At 38.6% G+C, this 18,057-nt stretch overlaps 1 protein-coding gene across 2 annotated transcripts in view; it reads right to left on the reverse strand.

Annotated features, from left to right (window-relative positions):
- Nucleotides 1–18,057, reverse strand: part of LOC149166739 (uncharacterized) — a 332,498-nt gene that overhangs the window by 61,914 nt on the left and 252,527 nt on the right. For both annotated transcript variants that reach the window (XM_089432744.1, XM_089432745.1), the window contains 4 exons: nt 15,296–15,641; nt 14,957–15,182; nt 14,505–14,648; nt 13,989–14,378 (listed from right to left, as the gene is read on the reverse strand). In XM_089432744.1, coding sequence (XP_089288870.1) covers nt 13,989–14,378; nt 14,505–14,648; nt 14,957–15,182; nt 15,296–15,590 — 1,055 coding nt within the window. In that variant the 5' untranslated portion in view covers nt 15,591–15,641. The remainder of the gene's footprint in view (nt 1–13,988; nt 14,379–14,504; nt 14,649–14,956; nt 15,183–15,295; nt 15,642–18,057) is intronic.

The raw sequence follows: 18,057 nt of genomic DNA on the forward strand, positions 1-18,057 counted from the left end.
TGAAGATTAATGTTATTGATGGATCTAGTTTGAAAATTTATGAAACGTGGTCCCTGGAAGAAAAGAGAAGGTTGTAGCCTTCTGTAGGCCGGCACCTATGTACTAGTAAACATATCAGCTAGTACAAGAGCTAGGGGGTTGTAGCTACCTTCCAGTAAAAGCTGGAGAACGAGAGAAGGTTGTAGTCTTCTACAAGTAGAAGCCTACGTACTGGTATAAGACTGCACCAGTACAAAAATTGTAAACAGAATTCTCTTATTATTGAAAGAAGACAGATATGATTGCAACAGGTGGTTTTCACCCACATTAGGTTTCCACCTTATATCTTGGTGTTCATGTGTGTTACTTATGTGTGATGCTTTATTCTACTTTTACTGCACTGTCTAATGAATTCCTGATATACTAGTTAAAGTTCAATGCATGATAATTTGGGTAAATCAAAAGATCTCTGCATATACGCTGGTTGCATAAAGTACAGTTACGTATACACGCTAGTTCACTAAGCTGAAGTAGCATATACAAATCAGTTTTGAAAATTAAATTATTGATCTGATAATACTAATTCACCCCCCCCTCTCAGTATTATTTCCAACACCCTTTGGATTAAGGGGGGGAATGTTGGACACCTAATCCTCTAAGGGTTGGTGTGGAAGCTGAACAGCCAAAGGGAGTCCAAGGGACCACTTGGAATATGAAACCAAGGGTCATTCCTATGTATTATAAATATGTATCATTGTGAATAAGATATGCAATTCATTGATTTATCATTTAGATTCTATTTACATTCCATGTATGTCTGACACAGTTTGTCATAAATCTCTTTTGAAGTTTCTAGTTTTGATACATATGGAATGAGGATCCTTGATGAATTCTATGGGAATTCTTTGAGCCCTAACTTCCCCTTTCATATACTTTGCAAGTGCTTGAGCATCTTCCTTTGTTGGTTGGTGATAGTTCCTTTGACATGTTCCATAACCTCATTTTCAATGAGATTCAGATCTGTCCTTTTCTTCCATGCAAGATAGTTTGAAGCCCCAAACAAATTTGTTGCTTTCCTTGCAAAAAGACATTTTGACAGATTTAGATGTGGACATAAATATACTTACTTGATAGGATGCTCCTTCTTCTTGATGCTTCCTTGATGTTGATGATGATATAGAGGATAGAAAACTTCTCCTTGATGAAGATAGTTTTCTTCAAGAATGATCCTTGATCCCACAGAGAGGGAGACCTCTTTGGATCCTTTGATGGTGATGTCTTTGTTGATGAAGATCAATGATGACTTCTTGATGATGTCTTCAATAGTAAGGACCTTGCTTCAATGAGAGTAAGATTGCCTTAGAATCTTGATGATCTTTGAGGTCTCTTGAGATGGCTTGAGGATTCCAAGACTTCTTTATAGTATAGACTTCTTCGATCTAGGGTTTTTGATACTTCTTTTGTAGATCTTGACTTCAAGATGATATTCTAGATTTTCTTTGATGCCTTCCTTGAGATTTGATCCTTGAGTGTCCCTTGATAAGATGCCCTTCCTCGACTTTGTCACCTTAGCTCTGATACCATGTTGAGAAATCTAGGGCAAAATAATTAGGAGATTTCTTTATGTTAGATAACTGCTTGTGAAAGCATTTTACTTCTTAGATTAGGATCTTCTTTTACTTATGTTATTAAAGTGTTCTTCTTCATCAAACAACAACCAATGCAGAAACCATAAAGAGAAAAGAGACACAGAATGTAGGCAGTCATCCAAGGCCAAAACCTCTCCCACTTGAGAGGAAAACCCAAACAATTTTTTCTTCTTATAAAGACTTCAATTAACGAATAACAAGACGAAGACCCTTGACCTATTTTCCACTCCAAGACCAAAACACAAAGCTTCCTTGATGAGATCCTTCTTGCTTTAGTCAACAATAGTCAAACCTCTGCTCCTTCCTTCTCCTCGGCTACTCTTCAGAATTTCGGCTTCCTTGACACTGCTTCAAACCTACAACCCTTTTTGGCCCTAATTCAAAAACCCTAGCACATGCAAATGACCTTTCTTATGCCTTGATTTCCTTCGCTTTAGTTGGAGATCTCTTCCTTGGCAACTCGGCTTGTAATGCACCTTGATTTTCTCCTTGTTTTGACCTACGAGTATCACAACAAGAACTCGGCTTCTTCTATAGTGGACAACACCCTTTTCCTCGCACGTGTGGAGTAGATTATCCCATAAGATATCAGAACTTATGTTCCTCCTTCCTCTGCTTGGATATAGGTCTCCTTCTATGATCCTCACACTTCTTTATTGCAGACTTATCCATGACCGAATTGCTTGTCTTCAAATGAAATACGAGTTGCCTATATATAGTGATTTGCCAGTGTAAATAAGTTGACTTGACAGTTTCTTGGGCCAACATGTCATTTGGAGAATCTTTATTATTTCATTTTGTAGCCAACTTGAAGGAGATGCTTTTGCTTGGTCTTGGAGGGCCTTCTTATTCATTTAATGACTCATACAAAAATGTAACATGCCCAAGAAGGGTCCTTCATACATGACATTGACTCAATTTGAATTTTATGACTTGATGACAAAACCTAAAGATTCACAATGGGAACCTTAACTAAAATAAAATTCCTTGATCATGAAACCCGTGATTCAAGTACTACAAAACTAATTATATTTTCTTCTTTACATCAATTACATAAAATCACAATTACACATGTCATTATGAAGACCGAACCTAGTTACACTTTTCAACAAACTTTGGATCATTTGCTTCTGTTTGACCGAGAATTGAACTGTTTGTGGAGACCAAAAGTTTCAATGGTTCATTGACTTGGTTTCATTGAAAGTCTACTCTTGTTCTGGCTCGTTGACCAAGTGTTGACTGTAGGGGTCAACATTTTCTCTTTGACCGAGATTTGACAAGGATTCATTGATTGAGATTTTGATCGAATTTCAACCCTTTTGTTCAGCTACCTCAAGCCAAAATTCGGCCCCTGTATTGTAGACTTGACTTTGACCAACATTGACTATTTTCTCTCTCCTTTGACTGGTTTGACTTGGAAAATATTGAGGCCAAAAATTTGGAATCTTGTTTGGAATATTTTGACGTACATTTAATAAACTGAATTCTCTCCCATAAGGAAAGATTGGTGGGTTTTCCCCTTGTGGGTTTTTCTTTGGCCACTAGCCTAAATTTTGATGTCTCTTGTCTCTTGTCTCATTGTTTATTGTGATCTTTATTTCTCTATTGTAGAAGTGAATGGTTGAAATTTTTCATGTATAACTGCTTGATGATTGGAATGGTCTAAAAGAAATGATACTGTATCATTGGAAGTAGTTATCAGTTTGAAAATTTGTGGTAATCTTGATTGCTCTAGAAAATCAACATGGTATCAGAGCTTTGGTGAAAGGAAAGAGCATTGAGATCACCTTGAAGAGCATTGAAAGCACTTTGAAGGGCATTGGGATTCTAAATCTTTTGTTTTTGATTGGTCATCTTCATCATGAATTCCTTCATGAAGACAAAGAACAAGCTTGAAGGAGCTACAAATGCAGGGCATGGAAGACCATACTTGACCTAGTGCTTGCAAGGCATAAGGTATTGGGTATTGTATTGGGAAAAGTTATTCAACCAGCTGACCAAGCTAGAAAAGACAAGTTTCAATAATATATCTTGGCTAGGAGCATCATTATGGAATTTGTTAGGGATCATCTAGTTCCCTATATTGTTGATCACAAATCTTCGAAGGAGATGTATGATGCCCTCATTGGATTGTACACCATCAACAACATCAATCAATCTATAAGTCTAAGGGGTCAAGTTCGTGAGATCAAGATGACAAAGAATGATATTGTAGCATCATACTTTGTAAGAATATCTCAAATAAGAGATTAGCTCAAAGCTATTGATGAAAAAGTATCCGACAAAGAATTGGTAGTTGTGGCAATGGATGGTTTTCCTAAATTTTGGAATTCTTTTGCATCAAGCATTAGTGGAAGAAAAACTGCTCCTTCTTTTGATAAGTTATGGGCTACTTGCACTCAAGAAGAATCAAGGCTCTTATCTAAAGGAAAGATTTCAAATCCAAGTGAAGATTCTCAAGCTTTTGCAACCCACTCAAAGAATAGCAAAGGTAGAAGAAATTTTGGAAGATTTCAAAGAAGTACAGGTATAAGACCTAATTCAAGACTTGCTCCAAGAAGGGGACCTACCCCACAAAGAAGACCTCCTCCTCCCTCTCAAGATAGAAGAGTCATGACAAATTTTCAATGCCTTTGTTTCCATGCATATGGTCATTACCAAAACAGGTGTCCTCAAAAGAGTGATTATCAAAGGAATGATTATCAAAAGAGGAAAGAGAAGCACCATGCTTCTGCAATTGATCTTAATGAACCCTCACAAAAGAGGAGGCCTAGAAAGAGAGATTTTGATGGTGAATACTCGTTTTATTCTTCTTTTACAGGTTCCATTGCACGTCATGATGAAATGTGATTGGTGAACAGTGGTGCCTCTAGGCACATGACTGGAAGTCGTCAACATCTCTCTGAATTCATTGAAAAGAAGATAGCTCAAAGAGTTGATCTTGGAGATAATGGAAAATACGAAGTCAAAGGCATTGGCTAATCATCCTTCCAATTGGAATTAAGAGGTAATGTATTTATTAATAATATTTTATATGTTCCTGGTTTGAAGAAGAATTTTTTGTCCATTTCGTCTCTTGAGGACAAAGAATATTGAATTGCTTTCGTTAATGGACAAGTTCTAGTATGGAAGAGAGACTCCTCCTTTGAATCTCCCAAGGTCATTGGTGTACAAATTGGAGGCCTATATTGTCTCCTTGGTCGATCTATTCAAGCCTTGTTACACAACACCACTGATCTTTGTGAGCTATGGCATCGAAGGTACGCTCATGTTCATTATAAAGCCTTGTCTAGAATGAAATATTTTGTTAAAGGTGTACCTAAAATCAAGATTGAGCATGATGGAGTTTGCAAAGTGTTGAATTTCCATGATCTTGGGTCTAGGTTAGAATCTTAAAATCTCTTACGCTACCAAACCAAGAATCTCAAGAATAACTACTTTGCACAGTGGAAAATATAAAGCAGTAAACCACATGTACACAAGTATACACAATTTTAACAAATATTGTACAATAATGTACAACCCAATATTCATTATATTAAACTAAATCTGAATAATACAACATTCTATGGTATACAAGATAAATGACAAACTTCATTGCAGCTTCGAAGTCGTATCTTGTCCTGTCGGTCCTTCACACCCGTACTGCTCACTAGCTACCCCTTAGTCCTTCAAGGGACAACACATCGAGACTCTAGGAGGGCTGCCACCTAACATCGCTGCAAGTCACTTTTGTAGCATGTACACAGGCTGATCCAATCTGCTCTCTGGGTAGGCCTAATCCCGAGCTTCAATCTGCCAGGCTAGCAGTCACCTTATTCCATCAAGGTGTTGCACTTTGGCACCAAACTTCACCCAACCTTCAGCTCCTTTTCGTCACTTCAAGATAGCTCGTCTAGGGCCACTTTGGGCTATCAACACGCTGCCCTCCATGAGACCATTGATGCCCAAACTTAACTGTAGATTCTACTCCTAGGATGGACTTTTCACCTACACGGAAATTCCTCTAAATGGCACCTACAGGTTGCAATGTAAACTGATCCAAATCGGTCACAAACTATGACCCAACACACATCTAATGTTGCCCTCCAAGCCTATTGTTCCTGTTGTCCTTTGACTGTTCTAGTTAGGGCAAGTGATCATGTTGCATCAGCCCTTCAACCCACTCAACAGTCCATAGACATCCCTCCAAAAATCTACAACCTAGGAAAGGAAGACTCCTCTCCAACCGTGTTGTTGTTCTAGGCACTTTACAGCCCCTAACACCACTACATTGCCCTTTTTTGTGATGGCTAATCCTGCTACCTACCACAGCATTGCGTTTCCACTTTCAGCCCTCACGAAACACCCCTTCATTGCCTTGTTTCTGCCCCGAACAAACCTACGTGCACCCTTCAACAAACTCAGCCTGGATGTGGCATAGAACAGCCCTCCACGCAGCTACAAAGAGGCTCCAACAGCCCTAAAACTCCCACGTTGTCCCTTCCTCCTTTGTTGCAGCTAGTTCCGAGATTTCTCCTCTCCAACGAGTTTGTTTTCTCCTTGTACGTTGCACTTTTGCAGGAGAAATAACTTCCAATTCACCTTATATATATACACATAAACAAGGGCTCCACGAATTGATGAAGAGACATGTCTCTTGGACCAAGCCTACATGACTTGACTGTCCATAATTAATTGTCACCTTCAAAAATTCATATCTTCGTTTCTAGAGCTCTGATTTCAGTGATGTTTGGAGCGTTGGAATCGGCATGCCAAGCTGTATCACCTCACATTTATTAAGCTCAAATTCTTCATGTTTTGGCCCAAATCTCGATGGGTGCAAAACCCCACGCTTGGGTTCCAAGCCCACAAGTGACCCTTGTGGTGCTTTGCCCTCCAATCCCCAAACCCTAGGGCTTGGAGTACCTCCCAAGCTACTCAAAAATCAACACAAAGTGCTCTTGGGAAAAATGTTGAAGGAAGATGTACTAGCAGTGATAGTAGATCCAAAGGAATCTTGGATCTTGTGCATTCTGATGTTTGTGGGCCTATGTCTGACAAATCCTTGGGTGGTCATTTGTACTATGTCACTTTCATTGATGATTACTCTCGTAAAACATGGATTTATTTCTTGAGATACAAGGATAAAGTCTTTGAAAATTTTCAAGAATACAAACCACAAGTTGAAAATGCTACAGGAAGAAGGATCAAGACTTTAAGGTCTGAGAATGGAGGAGAGTATGTATTCAAGGAATTGATCACTTTCTGGAGGGATGCTAGAATTAAGAGGGAGTTTATAGTTCCCTACTATCCTTAACAAAATGGAATTGTTGAAAGGAAGAATAGGACTATTATGGAAGTTGCGAAGGCCACGCTTCATGATCAAGAGTTGTCAATGTTTCTATGGGGAGAAGCTTCAAGGACAGTTGTTTATGTTCAAATAGATGCCCACATTGAATATTGGATTACAAGATTCTTGAAGAAGTCTTCACAAGTGAGAGACCCAATGTTGAACATTTAAGAATCTTTGGTTGTCCTATTTATGTTCATGTGCCCAAGGAGAAAAGGACGAAGTTGGAACCTTCCGGGAAGAAGGGAACCTTTGTTGGCTACAGTGAAAATTCAAAGGAAGGTCTATGTAACAGGACAAAGTTCTATTGAAACTTGCAGGGATGTTATTTTTGATGAGGATGTTTCTTTCTAGAAGTCCAAAGGATCACACTTGGACTCTGATGATGAGATGCAGGTGGCTCCAAAGAATGTGGAATCAAAATCCAAAGAACCTGAACCTATGGAACAAGATCCTCGTGAAGAAGTTGATGATCCACATGAATTTGTTGACTCACCAAGAATCATTGTACATAAAACTAGAAAGAGACCTGCCTGAGTTGAAAGAACATTAAAGGAAGTTGAATGACATGTTTCTTCTCATGGAACCTTCTGGGAAGGCAAGAGGCTAAAGAAGTATTCAAGTTATGCAGCAATGATGTGTAAGATCATTGAGTCCAAGCCATCCACCTATGAAGAAGCAACTGAGCATCAAGTTTGGAAAGATGTTATGATTGAAGAGTACCAGTCTATATTGAAGAATGATGTTTGGGAAATCATGCCAAGACTTGAAGGGAAATTTGTTGTGTCTTCCAAATGGATCTACAAAATCAAGCATGTTGCTAATGGAAGTGTTGAGAAGTACAAAGCAAGATTTGTGGACTGAGGATTCTCCCAAAAAGAGGGAGAGGATTATGAAGACACATTTTCTCTCATTGCCAAGTATGCTTCTATTAGATTTGTCATTGCTCTTGCTTCTATTACAGGTTGGAAATTGCATCAAATGGATGTCAATACTGCCTTTCTGAATGGAGTCATTGAAGAATAAGTTTATATTGAGCAATGTCAAGGCTTTGAGATTCATGATAGAGAGACACATGTTTGCAAATTGAAGAAAGCCTTGTATGGGCTTAAGCAGGCTCCTTGTGCATGGTACTCTCGCATTGATAGCTATTTGTTGAGCCTTGGTTTCAAAAAGAGCGATGTTGATCCGAATTTGTACTTCAAAGTTGTTGAAGGTGAGCCCTTGATTTTGCTGCTATATGTAGATGATTTGTTTCTGACAGGGGTTGAAGTTCTCATTGTCCAGTGCAGTGATGCGGGGGAGCGCCCCCCCCCCTACGAACCCGCTCCCGAAGCGCGCTCCGGGCGGGAGCGGCTCGGGAGCGGGTCGGGAGCGATTTGGGGAGCGCGCTCCCGTAAAAAAATTTGCGCTCCCTGGTCTGTGAGGTAGCGCTTCAGGGAGCGATCGCTCCCGCGCTCCCGGAGCGCTTTTTAATGCCCGGGAGCGATCGGGGAGCGATCGCTCCCTGATCGCTCCCGGGCATTAAAAAACGCTCCGGGAGCGAATTTTAAATTTCCGGGAGCGATTCGGCGGAAAAAAAATCCGCGGACCCGAAAAAAACAAAAAATTAAACTAATTTTTTTGGATTTATAAGCCCAATGGGCCAAAACAAAATCATTTCAATGAGATTGAGCTTGAGTTTGAGAGCAAAGGAGCAAGGAGCAAGAGCTGAGGAGCAAGGAGCCAGAGCTGAGGAGCGAGGAGCAAGTGCCAAGGAGCGAGGAGCAAGCTTGCAGATGTAAGTAACTTAATCATTTAGTTAGTTTAGCTGGTTAGGTAGTTAATTTTGTTAGTTTCATTTACCTGTTTGAGTTTAAAGATCATTAATTTAAATTAAATTAATAAATTAAATGAATTAATCCCAATAAACTAAATTAATTTGCAGATTAAAGACTCAAACCCTACAAACATCAAACACGATGGACCTGAGCATTTTTATTGGCATTTTCCTCTTCCTGGTCCCCTTTCTGGTTATTATGGTGGTGGAGAGTAGGAAACGGAGGGGGCCTGAAACTGAAGAGGTGGATGAAGAAGCCGGAGGAAGTCAAATAGGTGAAAACCCCAGTGAGGAGGATGTGGAGGGTGAACATGAGGGTCAAAAAACTAAACAAGACCAAACTCCATTGTGGAAATATGTTCAGAGGCCTGAAACAGGGAGAGGGGGTGGAACCACTAAATTTCATTGCCCCCATTGCAACACTGATTTCACAGGCTCATACACCCGTTTGAGAAGACACCTTTGCGGGAAAAGGGCATGGGATGGAGAGAAACAAATAGGAATCAGAACTTGTGACGCGGTGTCAACAGTTGATAGAGCCAAATACATAAAGGAAGAGGAGGACGCCCAATACAAAGCAAAAAGATCAAGGGGTTTCTTTGAACCAAGCTCACAAAGAACTCCTTCAGCATCCTCCCAAGGCAGTGGATATGGACATGGAGGCTCAGGGTCATCATCTTTACGCCGTAGAACCATATCAGATTTCCTTGATGAGGGGTGTAGGAATGATGTGGATTCAAAAATTTACAGGTTCCTCTATGCAAATGGGATACCATTCAATGTTCTACGCTCACCTTATTGGCACGAAATGGTTTCTGCCATAAATGATGCCCCTAAAGGATACAAGAGCCCTGGGTATGACAAGGCAAGAACAGTTGGCCTTGATCATGAAAAAGCAAAAATATCACATTCTTTGAATAAAATGACAAGTTCTTGGACTGACAATGGGGTGTCCATTGTATCTGATGGATGGACAAATGTAAAAGGCAAGCCATTGATAAGTGTTCTTGCTGTGTCCCGAAGTGGTCCCATTTTTCTAGCTGCACATGATTACTCAGACAAGTTCAAGACCGCTATCAACATTGCAGAAGCATTGCTTGAAACAATTGAGCGTATTGGCCCATACAATGTCATCCAAGTCATCACTGATAATGCTCCTAATTGTAAGGCAGCGGGAGCAATTATTGAGGATAGATACCCGAACATATTTTGGTCTGGATGTTTGGTTCACACATTGAACCTTCTGTTGCATGATATTGTCAAAAACAAAAATGAACAATACCAATGGATTGGGGATTTGTACAAGAGAGGAAAAAAAATGATAAAATTTATTACAAATCATAGCAATACCCATGGCCTTTTCCGCAGTCACTCGAGATTGGAGTTGCTGAAGATTGCGAGGACTAGATTTGGTAGCTATTACCTCACCTTCAGGCGCCTTTTGAAGGTAAGAGAGGGTTTAGCTAGCATGGTATCAAGTCCAAATTGGCAGGTGTTAAAGGAAAGGGCTACAAATGTAGCTGACATTGCAGGTTTTGAAACGGTGGAGGAGGCCGCTCTTGATGGGCAGTTTTGGACAGCTGTGAGACAGGTATTGGATTTCACCAAGCCAATTTATAACATGATTCGGTTTGCAGATACAGACAAACCAGTGATTGGCGAGGTGTATGAGCAAATGGATACCATGTTGGGGGAAATAAAAGACATTGTTAATAACAGAGATCCCGACTTGTACAATCTGATTCACGATTGTGTGTGTGAACGGTGGAAAAAGCTTAACCTTCCACTACATTGCTTGGCGTATATCCTTACGCCAAAATACTACTCAGATTCTTGGTTGGGCAAACCTGCAGCAGGGGGTGGTGTTAGGACCAAACCCCATTTAGATCGAGAGGTAACTAAAGGATATCTGGATGCATTAGAAAAGTTGGTGCCTGACAGGGAGGAATGTGCAGCTGTGCGCCTTGAAATAGGCAGATACTTCACTGGCAGTGGTTTGTATGGTAACTTCCATGCAATGGACGACAAAGATAAATTTGATTCTCTCACATGGTGGGAAACATATGGCGGCGACGGACTTTTGCGAAAATTGGCATTGAAAGTTCTTGCACAGGTTGTAAATTCTTCTTCTGCAGAGAGGTGTTGGAGCACCTACAGTTATATACATAATGTGAAAAGAAACAGGCTCAACGAAAACCGAGCAGAAAGCTTGGTTTATGTGCACTACAATTTGAGGTTGTTGAGCCATTACTGTGATCGGGCTAATGAAGATCCCACATATAAAATTTGGGACAATCACCCTGAGGACGACAATTTAGAGGATGGCATTGTACATATGGAAGAACTAGAAGATGAGCTTGTACGAGATGAAGCTGAAGCAGCTGCAGCAGCCATGCCACCTCCACCTCCACCATCCAGTAGCAGTTCTCGGGGCCCGAGTCTTGTTCCATTGCTGTCGCCACCTCCATCGACACCCTCGCGTGGAGGCTCTAGTTCTGGTCGTCGGTCTGGGCGGGAGACTCCTAGAAGACCGCCAAGACCTACTTATACTCCTGGAGACTCTCGTGGCAAGGGCCACTTGTAGATTTACAGTTTACTTGTCTTTTTTAGTTTCTATTAGACTTGTCACTTTAGTTTTCATAACTGTTCAGTGTTGAGTTTTGAGTCCTTGACTCTTGACTCTTGACTCTTTCATATCATTATGACATTATGATATTTTTTGTAAACATTATATCACTGTGACAATGAAAATTTGAAGTTTGAAGTTGGGCCTTGGCAATTATAACTCATTGGTAATGATTGTGAATTATGAATATGATGCTTTGTGAAAGACTAAAGTTGTTTCATTTCATCTCATTATTCATGTTTCATTTTATAAATTTTTAACATTTCATATCATGTTAACAGTTAGAAGTTAGGACTTAGAAATATCTTCGATATTACTTCTTGTAATGGTTAAACTTGGCTTACAAGTACAACTTGTTACTTTGGTGATCAATGATGATAAATGTTATTGAATTGAATGTTATTTTAATTTATTATTTTACTAAGGTTGATGACGATTATAATTTCTAGATGATTGATGTGATATGGTTCAATGATCAATTTATGTTTTTTTATGTTTTTTATGTCTATTTCATCATTCTACATGTTTTTGTTGACATATATGTATCAAAAATTAAAAAATATAAAAAATATATATATTTTTAAAAAATCGCTCCGGGATTCGCTCCCAAACCGGGAGCTTCTGAAAATGGTCGCTCCCGCTCCCGCTTCCGCTCCCGCTCCCCGCTCCCGCTCCCGCTCCCAAGTAACACTGGTCCAGTGTAAGAGGGAGCTGATTTCTGAATTTGAGATGAAGGATCTTGGTCCTATGCATTACAATGAGAGGAGTGTTGGTTGCCTCAAAATCAGCCTCTTTTAGTGGCCAATCCATCCACTTCAAAGCAAAATCCTTTGTCGTAGTTTGATCTCGCCCTAGATAAACTCTAGTTTTTCTCTAGGCTTCAACTTGGGCCTTGTTGAAGGCTTCTTGTTCCATTTGGTTGCTAATATTCATTGTGTGGAAGCCTTTTCTTGTTCAATTGATTCTAGGTTGATCCATTTTGCTTGACATATCTCAATCCCTAGATCATTTGCGCCCTAAATAGGCCTTATTAGAGGATGCAAATTCCCCTTTTACACTTGCTGAGCCTTGTTCTTAGAAAGAGTTGTCCTCTATTAGCCTTCTTTGTCACCTTGATCCTTGAATTTGATATATCCTTAGGTGACCTATCTAAAATGAAGCCTCCCTAGAGAGCAGGAGGTAGTGGTTGCGGTGACAGTGGGCCACACCTTATTGTTGTCCCTTGGTCTAGTTTTTGCCTTGTAGGTTACCCCATACAATACCTGCTAGATTTTGAGGTAACAAGCTCAAATAGAAATATTATGTTTGAATAGAGGAGCAGCATGAAGAAGGACAGTGATTTCACTAAGGAGGCTGAACTCGCTCAGAGAGATGAGAATGTCTTACTCCATTTCAAAAATAGAAAAGTGATCTTATCCACTTCCTGAATGGCAGCAGACTTCAAGAGGGATAGGTTCACTGCACGGAATTGAAACTCAATTTGTAACTACTATTTTGAAAAATTATATTTTTTGCAGTTACACCTCCTCTTTGCCACATACAAGCCAGTTAAACAGATGTACTATAATAGATAATTTACTGAACTATAAATATTTAATTTTTATATTTGAATAATATGCATAAAATTCTGTCGTCCTGGACTAACGTGCTCATGATGAAATGAGGAATACAATTCCAAAAGTTAATGCCTCCAAGAGTTCATAAAAAGAACCCCAAAGAATGCTAGCTAGCAGGAAATATTCCAAATGGCATAGCAGGATTTTCATCCTAGACTTCCCATTAGTAAACTGCAATGATGAATAAGATTATAGCCGACACAATATGAACCAACTCTAAATAGATTAGAATATTCATGCACTGACCCTTACATTGAGAAATTTCAGAGCCGCTCAACCTTTATACTAATGACCATATGATAAGTGACCAGACAAAGCAACATACAGTCAAGTGCTATGATTTTAAAGAACTCATACGAAGGGAAACTTAGAGGGAAGTCAAAATCATAAATCAGTGCAGAAGAAAAGACAATATGGACCATAGAAAAGCGTTTGAAAGGCACTTATTCAAGGCTCAAGCTAATTGGCATTATATGGAAGGAAATCTCTCTGCCAAATGAATATATTTTACAGATATAGCCCCCAACTAATGTGTTCTCAAGAACCATTTTACATATGCATAACCAAGGGCCAAGCATATGGGATTATGAAATTGTAATGGTGAGTTCATGGCCCTCTTTGGTGGCTTTCTAGAAGCAGCAGCAAACAAGAAACAACAAAACATAAAAATTCTCATGGGACCCACTATAGCTTTCCCTTTCACAGAAAATAAGCTGCCAAAAATCCTGACTCCGTCGATCACATTGATAAATACAAAATTCTCTGCATCTTTAAATTTATATGTAATCAGCATTGTAATATCTCATGTTAATTAGTGTTCATATGGGACCCTAAAGCACTAGCTTCTGACTAGCAGTCCTGCAAGTATCTGAGCAACTACTTCAGTTTCAAATTGCAATAATGATTTGAGGCTTTAAAAAGAAAGATACTAAATGTTATCTGAAAACATAAGTAATGGTCATCTTACTGCCAAAAGACTTTGCCCTCCTCATTAAGAATCCTCTGGAATTCAACATCTGTGGTGTTATAAAGTTCCATATCTCCATTTATGTTGAACTTATGAATAGCATAATAACAAATTCGTCTGGATAACCCTTGAGGTGTTGATGACTGATTATCTGGATGCTGTAGTATCTCTTCCTCAGGAAGGCAATGATCTTCAACAGTCCTCTTCCTCTTCTGATTAGCACCATGAGCTAGACTGTGCTTCATTGCCTCTATACATGCAAGACGAGCCTTCTCGAAAAGAGCATCTTTGCTTGCATCCACAATTGGATCATTGTAGCTGCCAAGTACAGCTAATCTTTTATAATGAAGCTGCAGAATCCGTGTGAAGGCCCTGAACATTGCTTTCAGACTGCACATCAAAAATTAATGATTCATCACACTCAGCCTCTTGGACAAGCTAAAATAAAAATGAGATTGTCTACATTGGCTCTACACCATTAAAAATTTGACAAACCTATTACACCCTCTACCTTACCTGTCCGATGGGAAGAGATCACCATTGCGCTTTTTTACCATGCAAAAGAATTTGACCAAGCTTTCAGCAAATTCAGGCAAAGGAAGCTCCTCAATGTCAATCTGAGGTAAACCTTCAAACTTTCGCCATTCTAGATAATGTCGCCTAAACATCCAGAATGAAAGATATTGATTAATGAAAATGAACAAAGCTTAGCTTCTGAAGTTGTCCTCTAACCAGAAATAAACTTACCTTGCACCCAAAAAAAAATATATCTTAAAAATATGAATAGCCAATCTCTCTCAACAAACAACAGACAAAAATAACGTAAGAACCACACATCCACCGTGAAAGTAAGAGATGGAACATGCAAGAAAAAAATGACTATTGGAACAAACAAGCCAACAAACATGTTAAATGGAATAAAATTGATAAACAAGATTAGTGAAATAGTGTACTGTCACTACAATCACCTAGCCCATAAATCTGTCTTCAAGCTCCTATTTTCTCCTCCTGCTTCTATCTTTGCTAGTATATCTGTGTCTATATCACGATACTTGCTCTTCTCTCTTGCTGAATCTAGATTTTCAGGAACACTTTCACACTCAGAACTGTATCCAGTTGAATTGGAAGCCTTCATTGGACCTGCTACTTGACTCTCACTAAAATTTGGAGTTGTGATAAATCCATCTTTCTTCTCTGAGAACAACAGATCATATCAAAGAGGATATGAATCATACAATAGTTTTTTGGATTAGAAGACTGGTCTGAAACAAAAGACACATCGTAACATATTCGAGATTTGACTTTACCTGTCTTTTTTGAATTCCTTGCATAGCTATTTTGGAGGGCCAACTTAAGTGATGAATTGCAGGGGCCCCCAATTCGCCGCCTTCTGCTTGTTGAATGTTTCAAATGCTTGGACTCAGAAGACAGAGTATGAGAAGGAAAATTCTCTAGTTGAGGCTGCATTGGTGCAGATGGAGAAATATCAAACAAGGAATTTGCTGGTGTTGCATCCGTTGGGTGTGCAGAAGGGGATGACCCAGACTGCTGAGCTTCATTCCATGTAGGTTCATTAGGAACAACATGTGGGAAAAAGTGCATCGAATTTCCCTTTCCTTGCACAATTGCATCAAGTATTTTGGCATTTTTCTTCTGGAATGTCAAAAAGTAAGTGGTCAAAGAAAAAGAATCAATTTATGATATTCGAGTTTAAAATTCAAATAACATCTTATTAATGCTGTTCTTTTAGCTTTCAAAATTTCTAGACTTTCACATTCTAATACTGATATTTTAAATGCAAAAAATCCATCCATAGATACATAGGCTTCTTTTCTTTTCTTTTTAAATTATCAATGACTCGGCACCTGACATATTGCATGAAATCACACTCCTTAGTAGTCATTTGTTTCCCAAATAGTTCATGCACGTTCCTGCAACTTAACTTTCTTGTAATGTTTAATAAACATTTATGAATAGATATTTTGAATACAAATATCATTTTATCACCATACTGAGCAAAAAAAAATAGAATATGATATACAGAAGACCAAAAAGAACAATAGCTAGTTGGCAACAGACCCACCTGCATTCAAACCAATGTCATCAGAACCAGACCAGGTGACAACCAAATCTCATTCATGAATAAAATATCCAAAATATTCAGAACACAAAGATATCCATAAGGATAGTAAATATATACAATGTATGAGTAAAAATGATATGATATGATTACAAATGAGGGCCCCATATATATACTACGCAAAAGTGCCCTTTCATAAGAAGTCACGTCTTTTCATTCAGACATGTCCTTTCATGTGTCTCTTCATTAATTAATTAATTATTATTATTTATTATATTTTTTTCTATGTTTATGTTCATAATATTGCCTTCTCCTTAGAAATGGTCTGTCCTTGTTACCCACTCAAGTGATAATCCCAAGGAGAAAAAAGTTCTCCTATCGTAATCAGCTTGCCAGTCAATATCCCGATTCCCTACAATGATCAACAAATAGCTAGCCTCTAAGGCGCTCCATCCATGCTCCAGTCAGTGCTTTATGACATCTACCTTACTCATCAGATGAAGGTGGGTGTCTGTCGTAAGGTACATTAACCATTTTTGTAATCAAATGCTTTCATTTAATGTTTAAGGGCATTCCAGTATGGATCACAGGTTGAATTGGATGATAGACCACTTTTAATTGTGTAACAAACATAATTAGTTAGGAAAATATATGGACATGTCCTACTTGAAAGGACATGCCTCTTCATGTAAACCAGGCACCCACCTAGTATTTATACAGGGGGCACTCATTGTAAATCATCATCTATTTCAATATTCATTAATAATATATATGTGTGTGTGTGTTGTTACAGTGATATCAAAGTCGTCACATCAGAGCGATTGTTTCGTGTCCCCACGTCCAACCTATTTCCACATCGTGTCCATTGTTATGTCTATTGTCCCCGCGTCGTTCGCATTCCCCACACCACACTATCTTATGCCACTTGTTCCACGTCCCCCCGCATCCAACTTATTTTCACATCTTGTCCACTACTATGTCTATTTTCCCCGCGTCATTTGTTGTGTCGTCTGCATTCCCCACACCACCATGTCTTGTGCCATCACTCACTGTCTCTCGTTTTGTGGTTGTGTTGTTTAGTATTCTCCGTACTTGTGTTCAACCAATGCTGCCATTTCCCTTGTTCCCCCACTGACATCAACAAATAGGGGGGCACAACTGTAGGTAGATTTTAATAGTTATTTTTTATTAATATAGTTAGTTTTTTATATAAATATATTTAATAAAGTATAGTATATATTTAAGATTTTAATAGTTAGTTTTTGTTAATATAGTTAGTTTTTAATATAAATATATTTAATATAGTATAGGATATATTTAATTTACTTTAATATTTAGTTCATTGATAGTTATAGTTATATTTATTATTTATATTTATTAATTATAGTTATTAATTATTAGTTATTAGTTATTAACTTAATATATATATATATATATATAAATTAATTAAAATCAGAGAGAGAAAGAGAAAGGAAGTGGGCCCCGCCAAGAATAAAAAGACCTAAATGGTGAATAGCGACGAGCTACATGCCGAAGTCAATCAACGCAAAGATGAGCTCAATAGCATACGCCATCATCTCGACAATGTTGAAAAGAAGCATACAGAATTGATTGAGAGGATCAACCGATTAATAGAGAGAAGAGACAGTCAATTTGCAGAATCTGAAGAGCGATCGAAAACTGTTGTAAGAATGAGGAACGACAACAAGGACAAAGCTACCAAGATACTTAACTACCATAATGAACAAATTAACCAGCTTATTGAGAAGGTCGATGCATTAACAACGCAACTCTTAACCCATCAAGGGCCAATACCAAGCCTACAATCACAAAATACAAGCAACCAAGTGTTGAATATTGTAGCTATGGTCTATCTTCATAATAAATATTTTAGCCCTTGATGTATATGTAATAACAAATATAAGACATGTTCTTCATGTCGGTTTCAAAACAAAAAAAAATCACTTTTCAAATTTGAATTTTTGACTC

The sequence above is a fragment of the Pinus tabuliformis genome, chromosome 5_1 (genome assembly GCF_031772625.1).
Source record: "Pinus tabuliformis cultivar Carrire ecotype Pingquan chromosome 5_1, CPIR1, whole genome shotgun sequence".
Taxonomy (NCBI): domain Eukaryota; kingdom Viridiplantae; phylum Streptophyta; class Pinopsida; order Pinales; family Pinaceae; genus Pinus; species Pinus tabuliformis.